The sequence below is a fragment of the Portunus trituberculatus genome, chromosome 2 (assembly GCF_017591435.1).
Source record: "Portunus trituberculatus isolate SZX2019 chromosome 2, ASM1759143v1, whole genome shotgun sequence".
NCBI classification, from domain to species: Eukaryota; Metazoa; Arthropoda; class Malacostraca; order Decapoda; family Portunidae; genus Portunus; species Portunus trituberculatus.
The window spans coordinates 12,455,318-12,474,310 of record NC_059256.1 but is presented as its reverse complement, the minus strand read 5'-3'; the positions used below and the strand labels follow the sequence as shown (position 1 = coordinate 12,474,310).

Genomic DNA, 18,993 nt, shown 5'->3' with positions numbered 1-18,993 from the left:
TTTTTGGGGTTTTCTGTGTGTTTTATGTGTTTCTGAGGGGAAATCGGTGTTTTTTGGGTGTTTTTGCGTGATCTGAGGGGAAAATTTGATAGTTTTGGGGTTTCTGAGGGGAAATTGTGTGTTGGTGTGTTACTGTTTCTTCTCCCACACCATAAAAGGTCAAGAGGCCAACATGCCGCTCCTGGACGCCATACTGGAGAAAATCTGGTGGTGTGTGTTTGAGGGTGTTTTTCGAGTGTTTTGGGGAAAAATCTGATAGTTTTGAGTGTTTTGAGGAAATATTTCATGTGTGTTTTGAGGTGTTTTGTTGTGTGATCTGAGGGAAAATTTGATAGTTTTGGGGTTTCTGAGGGAAATTGTGTGTGTTTGAGGAGAAGATCTGGTGGTGTTTGAGTGGAGGATATATCATGTTTTTGGTGTTTTGGTGTGGTTTGAGGGAAAATTTTAGTTTTGGGGTTTCTGAGGAAATTGTGTGTTTGTGTGTGTTTTGAGGGAAAATCGGTGTTTTGGTGTTTTGGTGTGGTGTGAGGGATTTTGGGTGGTTTACGTGTTCTGAGGGAAATTGTGTTTTATGTGTTTTGAGGGAAATCTGGTGGTTTTGGGTGTTTTGAGGAAATTTCATGTTTTTGGTGTTTTGGTGTGATCTGAGGGGATGTTTTGGTGGTTTTCGTGTGTCTGAGGGGAAATTGTGTTTGTGGGTGTTTTGAGGGGAAAATCTTTTTTTTTTGGGTGTTTTGAGGGAAATTTCATGTTTTATGGGTGTTTTGCGTGATCTGAGGGATGTTTTGGTAGTTTTGGTGTTTTGAGGGAAATTGTGCATTTGTGGATGTTTTGAGGAAATTTCATGTTTTGGGTGTTTTGGCGTGATTTGAGGGAAAATTAGGCTTTTTGTGTTTTGAGGGAAATTGTGTATTTGTGGGTGTTTTGAGGGAAAATCAGTGGTTTTGGGTGTTTTGCTTGATCTGAGGGAAAATTTGGTAGTTTTGGGGTTACTGAGGGGATATTGTGTGTTTGTGGGTGTTTTGAGGGGAAATCTGGTGGTGTTTGAGTGTTTTGAGGAAATTTCATGTTTTTGGGTGTTTGGCGTGATCTGAGGGAAAATTTGATAGTTTTGGGGTTTCTGAGGGGAAATTGTGTTTTGTGTGTGTTTTGAGGGAAGATCTGGTGGTTTTGAGTGTTTTGAGGAAATTTCATGTTTTTGGTGTTTTGGTGTGATCTGAGGGAAAATTTGGTAGTTTTGGGGTTTCTGAGGGGAAATTGTGTGTTTGTGGGTGTTTTTGAGGGGAAAATCGGTGTTTTTGGGTGTTTTTGTGTTGGTGTGTTTTGAGGAAATCTGGTGGTTTTGGGTGTTTTGAGGGAAATTCGGTGTTTTTGGTGTTTTGGCGTGATCTGAGGGAAAATTTGGTAGATTTGGTGTTTGAGGAAATTGTGCATTTGTGGGTGTTTTGAGGGGAAAATCGGTGTTTTTTTGGGTGTTTTGGCGTGATCTGAGGGGAAAATTTGGTAGTTTTGGTGTTTCTGAGGGGAAATTGTGTGTTTTGAGGAAATTGTGTGTGTTTTTTTGATTTGGGTGTTTTGAGGGGAAATTTGGTGTTTTTTTGGGGAAATTGAGGGGAAATTTTTGGCGGCATTTTGAAAGAGATTTGGCTTTTTTTTTAAGGAGAAATTACATGTTTTGAGGGGAAAATTGGGTGTTTTGAGTGAGTTCTGAGGGGAAATTGTGTGTTTTGAGGGGAAACGGTCTGTATAGAGAGGAAGCAGGCGTGAAGTAGGTGCCTATTTGGTACTTTTTTTGTGTTCAGAGGGGAAATACAACGGATTTTTGGTGTTTAGAGGGGAAATTTGGTATGTTATGATATTTAGAGGGGAAATATAATGTTTTTTCGGTGTTTAGAGGGGAAATTAAATGTTTTTTTGTGTTTAGAGGGGAAATACAACGATTTTTTGGTGTTTAGAGGGGAAATTTGGTATTTTATGGTGTTTAGAGGGAAATAATGATGGGTGTTTAGAGAAAGGAAAGTTTTCGGTGTTTTGAGGGAAACAACGATTTTTTTGTGTTTAGAGGGGAAATTTAGTATTTTATGGTGTTTAGAGGGAAATATTTGGTGTTTAGATGGTATTTTATGGTGCTTAGAGGGGAAATAGTATGTTTTCGGTGTTTAGAGTGGAAATTTGGTACATTTTGGGTGTTTTGAGGGGAAATGCAATGAATTTTTTGGCGTTCTGAGGGGAAATAGTATGTTTTGAGGGGAAATTTGGTGTTCTGAGGGGAGATGGAATAATTTTTCGTGTATTTTGAGGGGAAATTCAGTGCTTTTCTGATTTCTGAGGGGAAACAATGATTTTTATGGTGTTTTGAGGGGAAATCCTGTTTTTGGGGGTTTAGATGTTATCTACCTCTATTTTCCCCTCGTTTCTACTTCTTTCCCCTCTTCCGCTAAATAGACCACGAGCGGATGTCTTTTTGAGGGGAAATGCTGTGTTTTGGTGTTTTTTGAGGGGAAATTAGGATGTTTTTGTATTGAAGGAACATTGTGTTTGTGAGGGGAAATTCGGTATTACGAGGGGAAATTCTAGTGTTTTTTTGTGTTTTGAGGGGAAATTGAATAATTTTTATGGTGATCTGAGGGGAAATAGAATGTTTCTCTGTGTTTTGAGGGGAAATTTGGTTACGAGGGGAAATTTAGTGTTACGAGGGGAAATTCGTGGTTTTTATTTGTTTTGAGGGAAAATTGAATAATGTTTATGGTGATCTGAGGGGAAATGGAATGTTTCTGTGTTTTGAGGGGAAATTTAGTGTTACGAGGGGAAATTCGTGGTTTTTCTAGTTTTTTTGTGTTTTGAGGGGAAATTGAATAATGTTTATGGTGATCTGAGGGGAAATAGAATGTTTCTCTGTGTTTTGAGGGGAAATTTGGTTACGAGGGGAAATTTAGTGTTACGAGGGGAAATTCGTGGTTTTTCTAGTTTTTTTTGTGTTTTGAGGGGAAATTGAATGATTTTTATGGTGATCTGAGGGGAAAATTTGAATGTTTGTTTGTGTTTTGAGGGGAAATTTAGTTACGAGGGGAAATTTAGTGTTACGAGGGGAAATTCGTGGTTTTTATTTGTTTTGAGGGAAAATTGAATAATGTTTATGGTGATCTGAGGGGAAATGGAATGTTTCTCTGTGTTTTGAGGGGAAATTTGGTTACGAGGGGAAATTTAGTGTTATGAGGGGAAATTCGTGGTTTTTCTAGTGTTTTTGTGTGTTTTGAGGGGAAATTGAATAATGTTTATGGTGATCTGAGGGGAAATAGAATGTTTCTCTGTGTTTTGAGGGGAAATTTGGTTACGAGGGGAAATTTAGTGTTACGAGGGGAAATTCGTGGTTTTTCTAGTTTTTTTGTGTTTTGAGGGGAAATTGAATAATGTTTATGGTGATCTGAGGGGAAATAGAATGTTTCTCTTTGTTTTGAGGGGAAATTTAGTGTTACGAGGGGAAATTCGTGGTTTTTATTTGTTTTGAGGGAAAATTGAATAATGTTTATGGTGATCTGAGGAAATGGAATGTTTTCTGTGTTTTGAGGGGAAATTTGGTTACGAGGGGAAATTTAGTGTTACGAGGGGAAATTCGTGGTTTTTCTAGTGTTTTGTGTGTTTTGAGGGGAAATTGAATAATGTTTATGGTGATCTGAGGGGAAATAGAATGTTTCTCTGTGTTTTGAGGGGAAATTTTGTTACGAGGGGAAATTTAGTGTTACGAAGGGAAATTCGTGGTTTTTCTAGTGTTTTTGTGTTTTGAGGGGAAATTGAATGATTTTTATGGTGATCTGAGGGGAAATAGAATGTTTCTGTGTTTTGAGGGAAATTTTTTTTGAGGGGAAATTCGTAGTTTTTGTTTTGAGGGGAAATTCGGTGTTTTCTGTGTTTTGAGGGGAAATAGAATGTCTTGAGGGGAAATTTTGTGTTTTGAGGGGAAATTCTGTGGTGTTCTGTGTTTTGAGGGGAAATAAGGATGACTGAGGAGGTTTTGAAGGAGAATTGTGTGTTTTGAGGGGAAATTCGGTGTTTCGAGGGGAAATTCGTAGTTTTTATGTATTTTGAGAGGAAATTCGGTGTTTTTATGGTGTTTTAAGGGGAAATTCGATGTTTTATGGTGTTTGAGGGGAAATTCGGTGTTTCGGTGTTTTATGGTGAGGAAATTCGTTGTTTTATGGTGTTTGAGCATTTATGTATTTTGAGGGAAATACGGTGTTTTATGGTGTTTTGAGGAAAATCGATCTTTTCTGTGTTTTGAGGGAAATACGGTGTTTTATGGTGTTTTGAGGAAAATCGATCTTTTTCTGTGTTTTGAGGGGAAATTCGGTGTTTTTATGGTGTTTTGAGGGGAAAATCGATCTTTTTCTGTGTTTTGAGGGGAAATTCGGTGTTTTTATGGTGTTTTGAGGGAAAATCGATCTTTTTCTGTGTTTTGAGGGGAAATTTGGTGTTTTGGGAGAAAATTGAATGTTTTTTCTGTTTTGAGGGGAAATACAATGTTTAAGAGGGGAAATAAAGGGTCAAAGATATACTCGGTGCACTTTGAGGGGAAATATAACGTTACTTGTGTATTTTGAGGGGAAATAAGATGATTATTCTTGTTATTTTGCCATGTTTATACAATTTTTTCCCCTCGTTACAAATTTTTCCCCTCGTTTCAGAACATCCGCTTGATAGACTATGAGCGGATGTGTGACGTGGATGGGCAGCGCGTGGTGGCCTTCGGGAAGTACGCGGGTGTGGCTGGCATGATCAACATTCTTAACGGCCTGGGCCTCAGACTGCTCGCCCTGGGACACCACACGCCCTTCATGGTAACCTAACTCAGCCTAAACGGGCCTCTACATGACGTTACTTTTCCCTCACCTCATCTCAACCTAACCTAACATTCTCGTCCTGGGATACCACACCCCTTTTTTGGCAACTTCACTAAGGCTAAACTGGCCTCTACATGACGTTACTTTGCCTTACCTCAACTCAGCTAACCTAACATTCTTAACGGTTTGGGCCTTAGACTGCTCGCCCTGGGAAACTTCACTAGGGCTAAACTGGCCTCTACACTCACCTAACCTAACCCTTGGGATATCACACCCCCTTTTTGGCAACTTCACTTAGGCTAAACTGGCCTCTACATGACATTATGGCTAACCTAACATTCTTAACCTAAGCTCGACCTGGGATACTACACCCCCTAACTCAGCCTAAACTGGCCTCTACACATAATACACCATAAAACACCATAAAACACCCTAAAAGACATACAGAAACACGATTTTTCTTCCCAAATTAATCCAAACACCACAAAACACCCTCAAAGCAGTCCAGAACACGTCAAAACATATTTCTTTCCTCAAATACCAGAAAAACACCATAAAACACCATTAAACACCCCAAAAGACATACAGAAACACGATTTTTCTCTCCAAATTTGATATAAAACACCACAAAACACCACAAAAATCCCAGAACAGAAGAAAACACATTTTTCATCTCAAAAACACCATTAAAACACCATAAAACACCACTAAAACACCCAAAGCCACACAAATTTCCTTTAAAAAAACATACAAAAACACTCAAAACATCGCAGAATATAAACACATTTTTCATCTCAAAAACACCATTAAAACACCATAAAACACCATTAAAACACCATAAAACACCACTAAAACACCCAAAGCCACACAAATTTCCTTTAAAAAACATACAAAAACACTCATAACAGCTCAAAACACCATTAAAACACTCATAACAGCTCATAACATCTCAAAACACCACTAAAACACCCAAAGCCACACATTTCCTTTAAAACACACAAAAACACTCAAAAACAGCAACACATTTTTCATTTAGAACACCCCAAAAAAACACCATAAAACACCATTAAAACACCCAAAGCCACAAATTTCTTTAAAAACACACAAAAACACTCAAAAAACAGCAACACACTTTTCATCTGGAACACCCCAAAAAAACACCATAAAACACCATTAAAACACCCAAAGCCACACAAATTTCCTTTAAAAAAACACACAAAAACACTCAAAAAACAGCAACACACTTTTCATCTGGACACACCTAAAACACCATAAAACACCATTAAAACACCATAAAACACTAAAACACCCAAAGCCACACAAATTTCCTTTAAAAAAAACATACAAAAACACTCACAACAGCTCAAAACACCATTAAAACACTCATAACAGCTCATAACAGCTCAAAACACCACTAAAACACCCAAACCACACATTTCCTTTAAAACACAAAACACTCAAAACAACAACACACTTTTCATCTAGAACACCCAAAACACCATAAACACCACTAAAACACCCAAACCCACTTTCTTTAAAACACCATAAACACCATTAAAACACCCAAAACACACAAATTTTAAAAACACACAAAACACTAAAAACAACACACTTTTCATCTAGAACACCCAAAAAACACCATAAAACACCACTAAAACACCCAAACCACAAATTTCCTTTAAAACCAAAACACCATTAAAACACCAAAACCACACACTTTCTTAAAAAAACACAGAAACACTCAAAAAAACAACACTTTTCATCTAGAACACACCATTAAACACCATAAAACACCCAAAACCACACAAATTTCTTTAAAACACCATAAACACCATTAAAACACCCAAACCACACAAATTTCTTTAAAAAACACAAAACACTCAAAACAACAAAACACTTTTCATCTAGAACACCATTAAACACCATAAAACACCACTAAAACACCCAAACCACACAAATTTCTTTAAAACACCATAAAACACCATTAAAACACCCAAACCACACAAATTTCTTTAAAAACACAAAACACTCAAAACAACAACACACTTTTCATCTAGAACACCCCAAAAAAACACCATAAAACACCACTAAAACACCCAAAACCACACAAATTTCCTTTAAAAAACACCATAAAACACCATTAAAACACCCAAACCACACAAATTTCCTTTAAAAAAAAAAACAGAAACACTCAAAAAACAACACACTTTTCATCTAGAACACCCCATTAAACATCATAAAACACCATTAAAACACCCAAACCACACAAATTTCATTTAAAACACCATAAACACCATTAAACACCCAAAACCACACAAATTTCCTTTAAAAAAAAACATACAAAAACACTAAAAAAACAGCAACACACTTTTCATCTGGACTACCCCCCAAAAAAACACCATAAAACACCATCAAAACACCCTTTAAAAACCACACAAATTTCTTTAAAACACCATAAAACACCATTAAAACACCCAAAACACCCAAATTTCATTTAAAACACACACAAAACACTAAAAACAACAACACACTTTTCATCTAGAACACATAAAACCCATTAAACACCATAAAACACCACTAAAACACCCAAAACCACACAAATTTCTTTAAAACACCATAAACACCATTAAAACACCCAAAACACCCAAATTTCATTTTAAAAACACAGAAACACTCAAAAAACACACCATAAAACACCACTAAAACACCCAAAACCACACAAATTTTCTTTAAAACACCATAAAACACCATTAAAACACCCAAAAACACACAAATTTCCTTTAAAAAAAAACACAGAAACACTCAAAAAACAACAACACACTTTTCATCTAGAACACCCCATTAAACACCATAAAACACCACTAAAACACCCAAAACCACACAAATTTCCTTTAAAAAACACCATAAAACACCATTAAAACACCCAAAACCACACAAATTTCCTTTAAAAACACAGAAACACTCAAAAAACAACAACACACTTTTCATCTAGAACACCCCAAAAAAACACCATAAAACACCACTAAAACACCCAAAACCACACAAATTTCCTTTAAAAAACACCATAAAACACCATTAAAACACCCAAAACCACACAAATTTCCTTTAAAAAAAACACAAAAACACTAAACAACAACACACTTTTCATCTAGAACACCCTAAAAACACCATAAACACCACTAAAACACCCAAAACCACACAAATTTCCTTTAAAAAACACCATAAAACACCATTAAAACACCCAAAAACACCCAAATTTCCTTTAAAAAAACACAAAACACTCAAAAAACAACAACACACTTTTCATCTAGAACACCCCAAAAACACCATAAAACACCACTAAAACACCCAAAACCACACAAATTTCCTTTAAAAAACACCATAAAACACCATTAAAACACCCAAAACCACACAAATTTCCTTTAAAAAACACAAAAACAAAAACACACATCTAAACACTCAAAAACAACAACACACTTTTCATCTAGAACACCCCAAAACACCAAAACACCAATTTCCTTTAAAACACCCAAAACCACACAAAACACCTTTAAAAACACCATAAAACACCATTAAAACACCCAAAACCACACAAATTTCCTTTAAAAAACAGCAACACACTTTTCAAAAACACACAAAAACACTCATAAACAACAACACACTTTTCATCTAGAACACCCCATTAAACACCATAAAACACCACTAAAACACCCAAAACCACACAAATTTCCTTTAAAAAACACCATAAAACACCATTAAAACACCCAAAACCACACAAATTTCCTTTAAAAACACAAAAACACTCATAAACAACAACACACTTTTCATCTAGAACACCCCATTAAAACACCATAAAACAGCCTCTCTGTCTCTCTCTTGTGCAGCACATTGGCCCAGCACACAACTACCGTAACACAGAGACGGCAAGACAGTCGATAAGAGACGCTGGCTACGAGATTTCCTTGGGTATGCTTCCTAAGTCCATTGGTCCTCTAACTTTCATCTTCACTGGATCGGGCAATGTGTCTCAAGGCGCCCAAGAAATTGTGCAAGAACTTCCCCATGAGTACATCTCAGTCAAAGCTCTTAAGAAGGCTGCGGAACATGGTGGTAAGTGTGTGTGTCTGTGTATAGTTTGGCTATGTATGGGGTAGGTCCTGTCTCAAAGGCGACGAAGCGCATCCTACACTATCCAGTTTTACAGGGCCTCGGATTTATGGTGGTGTGGCCCTGTGTCCATATCCAATCTTGCTGTAAAAGTATCCACACTCGTTGCAGACACTACTTCTTCACTTAAACTGGTCCATGTCCCAATATCTCTGCGGGAAACTCTATTTTTTAACATCTCTGGGACATCTTACGTACCTGAGCTTCTTACTATGCGATCTTGTGCTTCTAGTGTCATATTCTTCTCTCAGGATCAGTTTCTCATTATCCACTTGGTCCAGTCCGTTGGTCCACTTATAAACGTGTATCAGATCCCCTCTCTCTCTCTCTCTCTTCTCTGTTCCAGCGTTGGTAGATCCATAGCCTTTAGTCTCTCCTCATATGTCATCCCTTCAAATTCTGGGGCCATTCTTGTAGCCATTTTTTGTAGTCTCTCCAGCTTCCTTATGTGTGTGTGTGTGAGTGTGTGTATGTGTGTGTGGCTATGTAGTGTTTGTGCTGTTTGTGCTGTGTTCAATAGAAATGCTTCCTGAGGGTCAGCCCGCGTCCGCACTGGAAGCGAGAAAGCTGGCAAGAGCGAGAGGAAGAGATAGGATGATTATATAACACCATAAAACACCATTAAAACACCGAAAGCCACACAGATTTCCTTTAAAAAACATACAGAAACACTCAAAACAGCGGAGAATATAACAAAACACATTTTTCATCTCAAAAACACCATTAAAACACCACTAAAACACCCAAAGCAACACAGAGTTCCTTAAAAAAAAACATACAAAAACACTCAAAACAGCAACACACTTTTCTTCTCAAAACACCATTAAAACACCACTAAAACACCCAAAGCAACACAGAGTTCCTTTAAAAAAAAACATACAAAAACACTCAAAAACAGCAACACACTTTTCTTCTCAAAAACACCATTAAAACACCACTAAAACACCCAAAGCAACACAGAGTTCCTTTAAAAAAAAACATACAAAAACACTCAAAAACAGCAACACACTTTTCTTCTCAAAACACCATTAAAACACCACTAAAACACCCAAAGCAACACAGAGTTCCTTTAAAAAAAACATACAAAAACACTCAAAAACAGCAACACACTTTTCTTCTCAAAAACACCATTAAAACACCACTAAAACACCCAAAGCAACACAGAGTTCCTTTAAAAAAACATACAAAAACACTCAAAAACAGCAACACACTTTTCTTCTCAAAAACACCATTAAAACACCATTAAAAGCGCACGGGTTCGAATCTTGTCCACGGTCAGAGTGTAGGTTGTGCTTCCTCACTTGGGGCAAAGGTTTTCTAGCGGGTGGGCTTTCAAAATCCCCCTACAATATTCCCTCTAAGGGGGTTACTGTGGTGTTCTAGATAAAAAATTAGATCTAAGACCGCGAATGTTGCAGAAATTAATGTAGAAAAAGCTTTTGGCATTTGGGTGTATATGTGTGTGTGTAGGTGTGATAAGAGCTGTGTTTAGAGGGCAGGCTGTGAGGTGTATGTGTGTGTGTAGGTGTGGCAAGAGCTGTGTTTAGAGGGCAGGCTGTGAGGTGTATGTGTGTGTGTGTGTGTGGCAAGAGTTTAGAAGCTGTAATGCAGTTTTGAAAGGAAGGAATTTAGTGAAGTATACATTAGCAAGGAAACTGAGACAGAGAGAGAGACAGAGACAGAGAGAGGGACCTGTGGGGGGGGTGGAGATCAGATACAGGTGTTTAGAAGCCATAATGCAGTTTTGAAAGGAATTTATTCAGTGATCAATATATAAGATCTGCAATAATAATAGATGTTTTAGAAGTGTTAAATTGTGCTAGTCTAGTTGTCATGTGAGTGGTGGTGGTGGTGGTGATTAGCGTGATAATTAACTATGTATGTGTGTGTGTGTGTAGAAACTTACTCACTAAATTCCTCTAGAAAGGAATATTATTATACCTACTTGACCAATCAATATTTCGTGCCATTAAATACAAAAAAACTATTAACAAGATCAAGGTTATGGGAGGCCGCCTTGGTGCAGTGAAACATGCATGCTTTGAGGTCCGAGGTATCTCCAAGCGCACGGGTTCAAATCCTGTCAACAGCTTGCCAACACTGCGGGCAAGATACTGAGATAGCACACGCCATGTCCCAGAGTAGCGTTTCCCAGCCTTTTCACCTGAGTAAACCTTAGTCTCAGTAGTGGGTCCTCGAGATTTGTGTGCCATTAGACCGTTTTATTGACGCTTTCCAAAATTTGCCAACGTTATGGGAAAGACACTGAGATAGCACTGACTGGCAAAACCACGCCATGTTTCCAGAGTAGCGTTTCCCAGCCTTTTCACCTGAGTAACCCTTAGTCTCAGTACTGGGTCCTCGAGATTTGTGTGCCATTAGACCGTTTTATTGACATTAGGAAGGGTCTATAGAGGTCATGTGCACTTAAGTTATTTTGCAGGAAATGTCTTGTCTCTTGCCCCTTCAATAGTAGGACACATTTTTACCACGGGTTTTGTGTATCACTGGACCATTTCATTGACATTAGGAAGGGTGCATGGAGGTCAGAAATTCAATGGCTTCAGTCTTCACTATTCTAATCCTCTATATAATTTTCTGAAGCTGCAGAAAATCACCAAATAGTCACAGCTGTTGCCTAGCCATGTCTGGGTAAAATGTCCTTGTGACTTTGATGTGAGTGCTACTGAGGCGCGCTATCTTCCGTCTTCCGCCACCCTCACGTCAGCTAGTCACCTTGATAACACGATTGCCAGCTCCACCAAAATTCTGTTTAGCTACGTGCCGCCATGAAACAAGAATTAGAGCATTTTAAGAGTGTTTCTCCTATTAGTAATGCAGAAATGGTGTTAATCTGTCACTAGAACCTTAAAAACACCTTTAAAAACTCTCGTCACATCAAATAATGCCTTTTAAAAGAGTGTTTCTCCTTTTAGTAATGCAGAAATGGTGTTAATCTGTCACTAGAATCTTAAAACAACCTTTAAAACCTTATAACTTCAACTACAGATTTTTAAAAGAGTGTTTCTGCTGTTAATAATGTAGAAATGTTGTTAATCTGCCTCTAGAACCATAAAAACACTCTTGAAACCCATTATAACTTTAACTAGAGGCTTTCAAAAGAGTGTTTCTCCTGTTAGTAATGCAGAAATGGTGTTAATCTGTCACTTGAAGAAGAGAAAGAGGCTCTAATCGATCTATGATGAGAAAGGACCACCACCACCACCAACACCACTCCGCTTCCCCACCGCGACTATTTCCCAAGGCCACAGAGATGACAAGGCGGGTTTTTTGAGGGTGTTTCTCCCGTGAAGTGTGTAAAAATCTTGTTCATTTGTAATTAGAGCCACAAAAACGCCCTTGGAAACTTGTGTCATGGGAACAGGAGCCTTTTTGAAGTAGTAGTGCACCCCTGAACGGTATCTCAGAAGGAAATATTTATACTCTTATGTGGCAGAATATGAACACATTTCAAACCAGTGATCTAATTTCAAGTTTGACTCGAGCAATGACTGGCGACTCACACACTAGCAACAAAACAAGCCATACTATTTCCCGTGGCGAGATAAAGAAGGTAATATAGAAGCAACTCTGCCGCTGTTTAGAACCTATGAAACCCTGCAAGAAAGGGCTCATGTGGCCTTGCTTGCTCCCTCCCTGCTTACCTCCCGGCCTGTCAACACCACACCGCGCCACGCCGTGTTGCTGTGGGCGGCTTCACACGTCAGCTTGTTTTATGCGCGGTCAAGTGTTTGGATGGTGTTTGGACTGGATGGTGTTTGCTTGAAGTTACGGTACTGGTGTCTGTGTGTTTGGACTGGATGGTGTTTGCTTGAGGTTACGGTACTGGTGTTTGTGTGTTTGGATGGTGTTTGGACTGGATGGTGTTTGCTTGAGGTTACGGTACTGGTGTTTGTGTGTTTGGACTGGATGGTATTTGCTTGAGGTTACGGTACTGGTGTCTGTGTGTTTGGACTGGATGGTGTTTGCTTGAGGTTACGGTACTGGTGTTTGTGTGTTTGGATGGTGTTTGGACTGGATGGTGTTTGCTTGAGGTTACGGTACTGGTGTCTGTGTGTTTGGACTGGATGGTGTTTGCTTGAGGTTACGGTACTGGTGTTTGTGTGTTTGGATGGTGTTTGGACTGGATGGTGTTTGCTTGAAGTTACGGTACTGGTGTTTGTGTGTTTGGACTGGATGGTGTTTGCTTGAGGTTACGGTATTGGTGTCTGTGTGTTTGGAATGGATGGTGTTTGCTTGAGGTTACGGTATTGGTGTTTGTGTGTTTGGATGGTGTTTGGACTGGATGGTGTTTGCTTGAGGTTACGGTACTGGTGTTTGTGTGTTTGGATGGTGTTTGGACTGGATGGTGTTTGCTTGAGGTTACGGTACTGGTGTTTGTGTGTTTGGATGGTGTTTGGACTGGATGGTGTTTGCTTGAGGTTACGGTACTGGTGTTTGTGTGTTTGGATGGTGTTTGGACTGGACGGAGAGGCGAAACCTGATGTTTGTCTGGGTGTTTATATTTATTTTGTTTCTTCCTCCCCCTCCTCCCTCCATCACACACACCACAAAATAAACACCCGAAAATACCCAAAAAACACCTCAAACACCATCAAACACACCCAAACACCGCCAAACACACCCAAACACAAACACCCAAACACACCCAAACACACCAAACACACAAACACGCAAACATTCCAAACACACCAAACACGCTCAAACACGCCACCAAACACACCCAAACACACTCAAACACCCACACACCAAACACGCCAAACCAAACACACCCAAACACCGCCAAACACCCCAAAACACATCCAAACATTCCAAAACACACGCAAAACACACCCAAACACGCTCAAACATCCCAAAACACACCAAACACACCCAAACACCAAACACCCCAAAACTGCCAAACACTTAAACCAAAAACCCAAACACCCAAAACACACCCAAACAAAACACCCATAAACACACAAACACCCCAAACACACACTAAACACACCCAAACACGCTCAAACACCCAAACACACCAAACACACACCAAACACCCCAAACACCAACACGCTCACAACAAACACCCAAACACCCCAAACACGCCCAAACACCCCAAATACACAAACACCCAAAACACACCCCAAACACAAACACACCCAAACACGCTCAAACACCCCTAAACACACCCAAACACCGCCAAACACCCAAAACACACCCAAACACTGCCAAACACAAAACACACCCAAACACTGCCCAAAAACACCCAAACATGCCAAACACCCAAAACACAAACACCCCAAACACATTCACACACATTCCAAACAGCTCTGAACAAGGTTTACGTGTGTGAAGTCAGCCGTCAGGACCATTTAGTCAGAAAAGATGGTGGTGGTTACGATGCTGCAGAATATGAAGAGCACCCAGAAAAATACATCTCGGTGTTTGCTCACAAGGTATGTATGTTTGGATGGTGTTTGGACTGGACGGTGTTTGCTTGAGGTTACGGTAGTGGTGTTTGTGTGTTTGGGTGTGTCATTGTGTGTTTTGTTTTGTAGTGGTGTTTTTAAGATATGTCTCCGTGTTTGCTCACAAGGTATGTATGTTTGGATGGTGTTTGGACTGGACAGTGTTTGCTTGAGGTTACGGTAGTGGTGTTTGTGTGTTTGGGTGTGTGATTGTGTGTGTTTTGTGGTGTAGTGGTGTTTTTAAGATATGTCTCGGTGTTTGCTAACAAGGTATGTATGTTTGGATGGTGTTTGGACTCCACGGTGTTTGCTTGAGGTTACGCTAGTGGTGTTTGTGTGTTTGGGTGTGTGATTGTGTGTGTTTTGTTTTGTAGTGGTGTTTTTAAGATATGTCTCGGTGTTTGCTCACAAGGTATGTATGTTTGGATGGTGTTTGGACTCCACGGTGTTTGCTTGAGGTTACGGTACTGGTGTTTGTGTGTGTTTTGTTTTGTAGTGGTGTTTTTAAGATATGTCTCCGTGTTTGCTCACAAGGTATGTATGTTTGGATGGTGTTTGGACTGGACGGTGTTTGCTTGAGGTTACGGTAGTGGTATTTGTGTGTGTTTTGTGATGTAGTGGTGTTTTTAAGATATGTCTCCGTGTTTGCTCACAAGGTATGTATATTTGGATGGTGTTTGGACTGCACGGTGTTTGCTTGAGGTTACGGTAGTGGTGTTTGTGTGTTTGGGTGTGTGATTGTGTGTTTTGTTTTGTAGTGGTGTTTTTAAGATATGTCTCGGTGTTTGCTCACAAGGTATGTATGTTTGGATGGTGTTTGGACTGGACGGTGTTTGCTTGAGGTTACGGTAGTGGTGTTTGTGTGTGTTTTGTGGTGTAGTGGTGTTTTTAAGATATGTCTTGGTGTTTGCTAACAAGGTATGTATGTTTGGATGGTGTTTGGACTGGACGGTGTTTGCTTGAGGTTACGGTACTGGTGTTTGTGTGTGTTTTGTTTTGTAGTGGTGTTTTTAAGATATGTCTCGGTGTTTGCTCACAAGGTATGTATGTTTGGATGGTGTTTGGACTGGACGGTGTTTGCTTGAGGTTACGGTAGTGGTGTTTGTGTGTTTGGGTGTGTGATTGTGTGTTTTGTTTTGTAGTGGTGTTTTTAAGATATGTCTCGGTGTTTGCTCACAAGGTATGTATGTTTGGATGGTGTTTGGACTGGACGGTGTTTGCTTGAGGTTACGGTAGTGGTGTTTGTGTGTTTGGGTGTGTGATTGTGTGTGTTTTGTTTTTTAATGGTGTTTTTAAGATATGTCTCGGTGTTTGCTCACAAGGTATGTATGTTTGGATGGTGTTTGGACTCCACGGTGTTTGCTTGAGGTTACGGTAGTGGTGTATGTGTGTTTGGGTGTGTGATTGTGTGTGTTTTGTGATGTAGTGGTGTTTTTAAGATATGTGTCAGTGTTCGCTCACAAGGTATGTATATTTGGATGGTGTTTGGACTGCACGGTGTTTGCTTGAGGTTACGGTAGTGGTGTTTGTGTGTGTTTTGTGATGTAGTGGTGTTTTTAAGATATGTCTCCGTGTTTGCTCACAAGGTATGTATATTTGGATGGTGTTTGGACTGCACGGTGTTTGCTTGAGGTTACGGTACTGGTGTTTGTGTGTGTTTTGTTTTGTAGTGGTGTTTTTTAGATATGTCTCGGTGTTTGCTCACAAGGTATGGATGTTTGGATGGTGTTTGGATTTGACGGTGTTTGCTTGAGGTTACGGTAGTGGTGTTTGTGTGTTTGGGTGTGTGATTGTGTGTGTTTTGTTTTTTAATGGTGTTTTTAAGATATGTCTCGGTGTTTGCTCACAAGGTATGTATGTTTGGATGATGTTTGGACTGCACGGTGTTTCCTTGAGGTTACGGTACTGGTGTTTGTGCGTGTTTTGTTTTGTAGTGGTGTTTTTAAGATATGTCTCCGTGTTTGCTCACAAGGTATGTATGTTTGGATGGTGTTTGGACTGGACGGTGTTTGCTTGAGGTTACAGTAGTGGTGTATGTGTGTTTGGGTGTGTGATTGTGTGTGTTTTGTGGTGTAGTGCTGGTGTTTTTAATGTTACGGCCCATAGCGCTTGTAGGTCTACTTGAAAAAAGCTTTGTCCAGTGTTCAGCTTACACCTATTAGTGGCGCAGGGAGTTATCTTTATAGTGGTGTATATCTTAGGGTATCTTTTTCTCTAAGGCAGTCACACCTACACCTGGGTATCTTGGTGACTAAAGAACTCTCCTCCCTCGTTTCAAATCTCACGTACCACAGTCTTGAGTCCTTGAGTCCTTTGTAGACAGAGTGGTTGATGAGTGGAGCGGACTCAAGTGGTCATGCAGTCAGCACTGAGTCAATAGGGAGCTTTAAAAGAAGGTTAGAATAGCTCATTAGGTCGTCTTAAACACACAGGGACTGGCTCGTTTAAAACCTTGATGGTAGATAGACACTCAAAACACACCCAAAACACACTTAAATATACTTAAGTCTCCCAAACACACCTAAACACACCCAAAACACACTGTTCTTATATCGCAGACCTTCACTCCTTCCACGTGTAGACCTCTTACAGCTTCCCACTGCTCCTATGGTCCTTGTTCCGCGTGTCATAGGCCAGTGTGACAGCTCCTTTAAACCCACAGTGACTGCCTCGTGTAAGCCTTGACAGCACACACCGCCTCTTACAGCTTCCCACTGCTCTTATGGTCCTTGTTCTGCGTATCAGGCCAGTGTGACAGCTCCTTTAAACCCACAGTGACTGCCTCGTGTAAGCCTTGACAGCACACACCGCCTCTTACAGCTTCCCACTGCTCTTATGGTCCTTGTTCCGCGTATCAGGCCAGTGTGACAGCTCCTTTAAACCCACAGTGACTGCCTCGTGTAAGCCTTGACAGCACACACCGCCTCTTACAGCTTCCCACTGCTCTTATGGTCCTTGTTCCGCGTATCAGGCCAGTGTGACAGCTCCTTTAAACCCACAGTGACTGCCTCGTGTAAGCCTTGACAGCACACACCGCCTCTTACAGCTTCCCACTGCTCTTATGGTCCTTGTTCCGCGTATCAGGCCAGTGTGACAGCTCCTTTAAACCCACAGTGACTGCCTCGTGTAAGCCTTGACAGCACACACCGCCTCTTACAGCTTCCCACTGCTCTTATGGTCCTTGTTCCGCGTATCAGGCCAGTGTGACAGCTCCTTTAAACCCACAGGGACTGCCTCGTGTAAGCCTTGACAGCACACACCGCCTCTTACAGCTTCCCACTGCTCTTATGTTACAGTACCTCACCCTTCTCGTTACAGATCGCACCTTACGCATCGGTCATAATCAACGGCATTTACTGGGCCGTCAACTCCCCCAAGCTTCTCACTATTCCAGACGCCAAGTATCTGCTCCAACCAGTCTACACCCCCTGGCTGCCCACTTCTGTAAGTGTGTTTGGGGGGTGTTTGGGTGTGTTTGGGTGTGTTTTAGTGGGTATTTGGGTGTGTTTTGTGGGTGTGTCTATGTTTTGGGGGTGTTTTTGTGTGTTTTGTGGATATTTCAGTGTGTTTGGATGTGTTTGAGTGTGTTTTGTGGGTGTTTGATGTGTTTGAGTGTGTTTTGTGGGTGTTTGGATGTGTTTGAGTGTGTTTAGAGTGTTTCGTGGGTGTTTGAGTTTTGTGGATGTTTGGATGTGTTTGAGTGTGTTTAGAGTGTTTCGTGGGTGTTTGGATGTGTTTGAGTGTGCTTTGAGAGTGTTTGGGGATGTTTGGGTGTGTTTGGATGTGCTGCGGGGAGATTTGAGTGTGTTTAGGAGTGTTTGAGTATGTTTTGAGTGTGTTTTGGTGTGTTTGAGTGTGTTTTGGGGTGTTTTAGTGTATTTTGAGGGTGATTCAGTGTGTTTTGAGAGTGTTGGCCATGTTTGTGCGTGTTTTGATGTGTTTGGGAAGGTTTGAGTGTGTTATGGGTGTTTGAGCATGTTTTCAGTGTGTTTGGGCGTGGGTAAATTTGTTTGGGGAGTGTTTGAGAATATTTTGAGGGTGTTTGGGCATGATTGAGTGTGTTTTGGGGTGTTTTAGTGTGTTCTGGTGTGTTTCAGTGTGTTTTGGGGGTGTTTCTATGTGTTTTAAGGGTGTTTTAGCCTGTTTTGATGTGTTTTGATGTGTGGGGAGTTTCACGTATATCTGGGGTGTTTGAGCATGTTTTGAGGGTGTTTTAGGAGGTGTTTTAATGTGTTTTGTGAGTTTTTCAGTGTGTTTGAGTGTGTTGGAGTGTGTTTTGATATGCTTGCGGAGATTTGAGTGTGTATGGGGATGTTTGAGGGTGTTTGAGTGTGTTTTGAGAGTGTTTGGGTGTGATGGGTGTGTTTGAGTGTGTTTTGAGAGTGTTTGAGCATATTTTCAGTGTGTTTGGGGGTGATTTAGTGTGTTTTGTGAGTGTTTCAGTGTGTTTGAGTGTATTTTGAGAACATTTGTGGATGTTTGGGTGTGTTTTGATGTGTTTGGCGAGGTTCAAGTCTGTT

At 40.3% G+C, this 18,993-nt stretch overlaps 1 protein-coding gene across 4 annotated transcripts in view; it reads left to right on the top strand.

The window, feature by feature from the left end:
• LOC123505951 (alpha-aminoadipic semialdehyde synthase, mitochondrial-like) overlaps positions 1-18,993 on the top strand; it is a 37,626-nt gene that overhangs the window by 5,668 nt on the left and 12,965 nt on the right. For all 4 annotated transcript variants that reach the window (XM_045257789.1, XM_045257788.1, XM_045257787.1 and 1 more), the window contains exons 5-8: positions 4,683-4,835; positions 8,723-8,948; positions 14,334-14,461; positions 17,792-17,917. In XM_045257789.1, the coding sequence (XP_045113724.1) occupies positions 4,683-4,835; positions 8,723-8,948; positions 14,334-14,461; positions 17,792-17,917 (633 nt within the window). The remainder of the gene's footprint in view (positions 1-4,682; positions 4,836-8,722; positions 8,949-14,333; positions 14,462-17,791; positions 17,918-18,993) is intronic.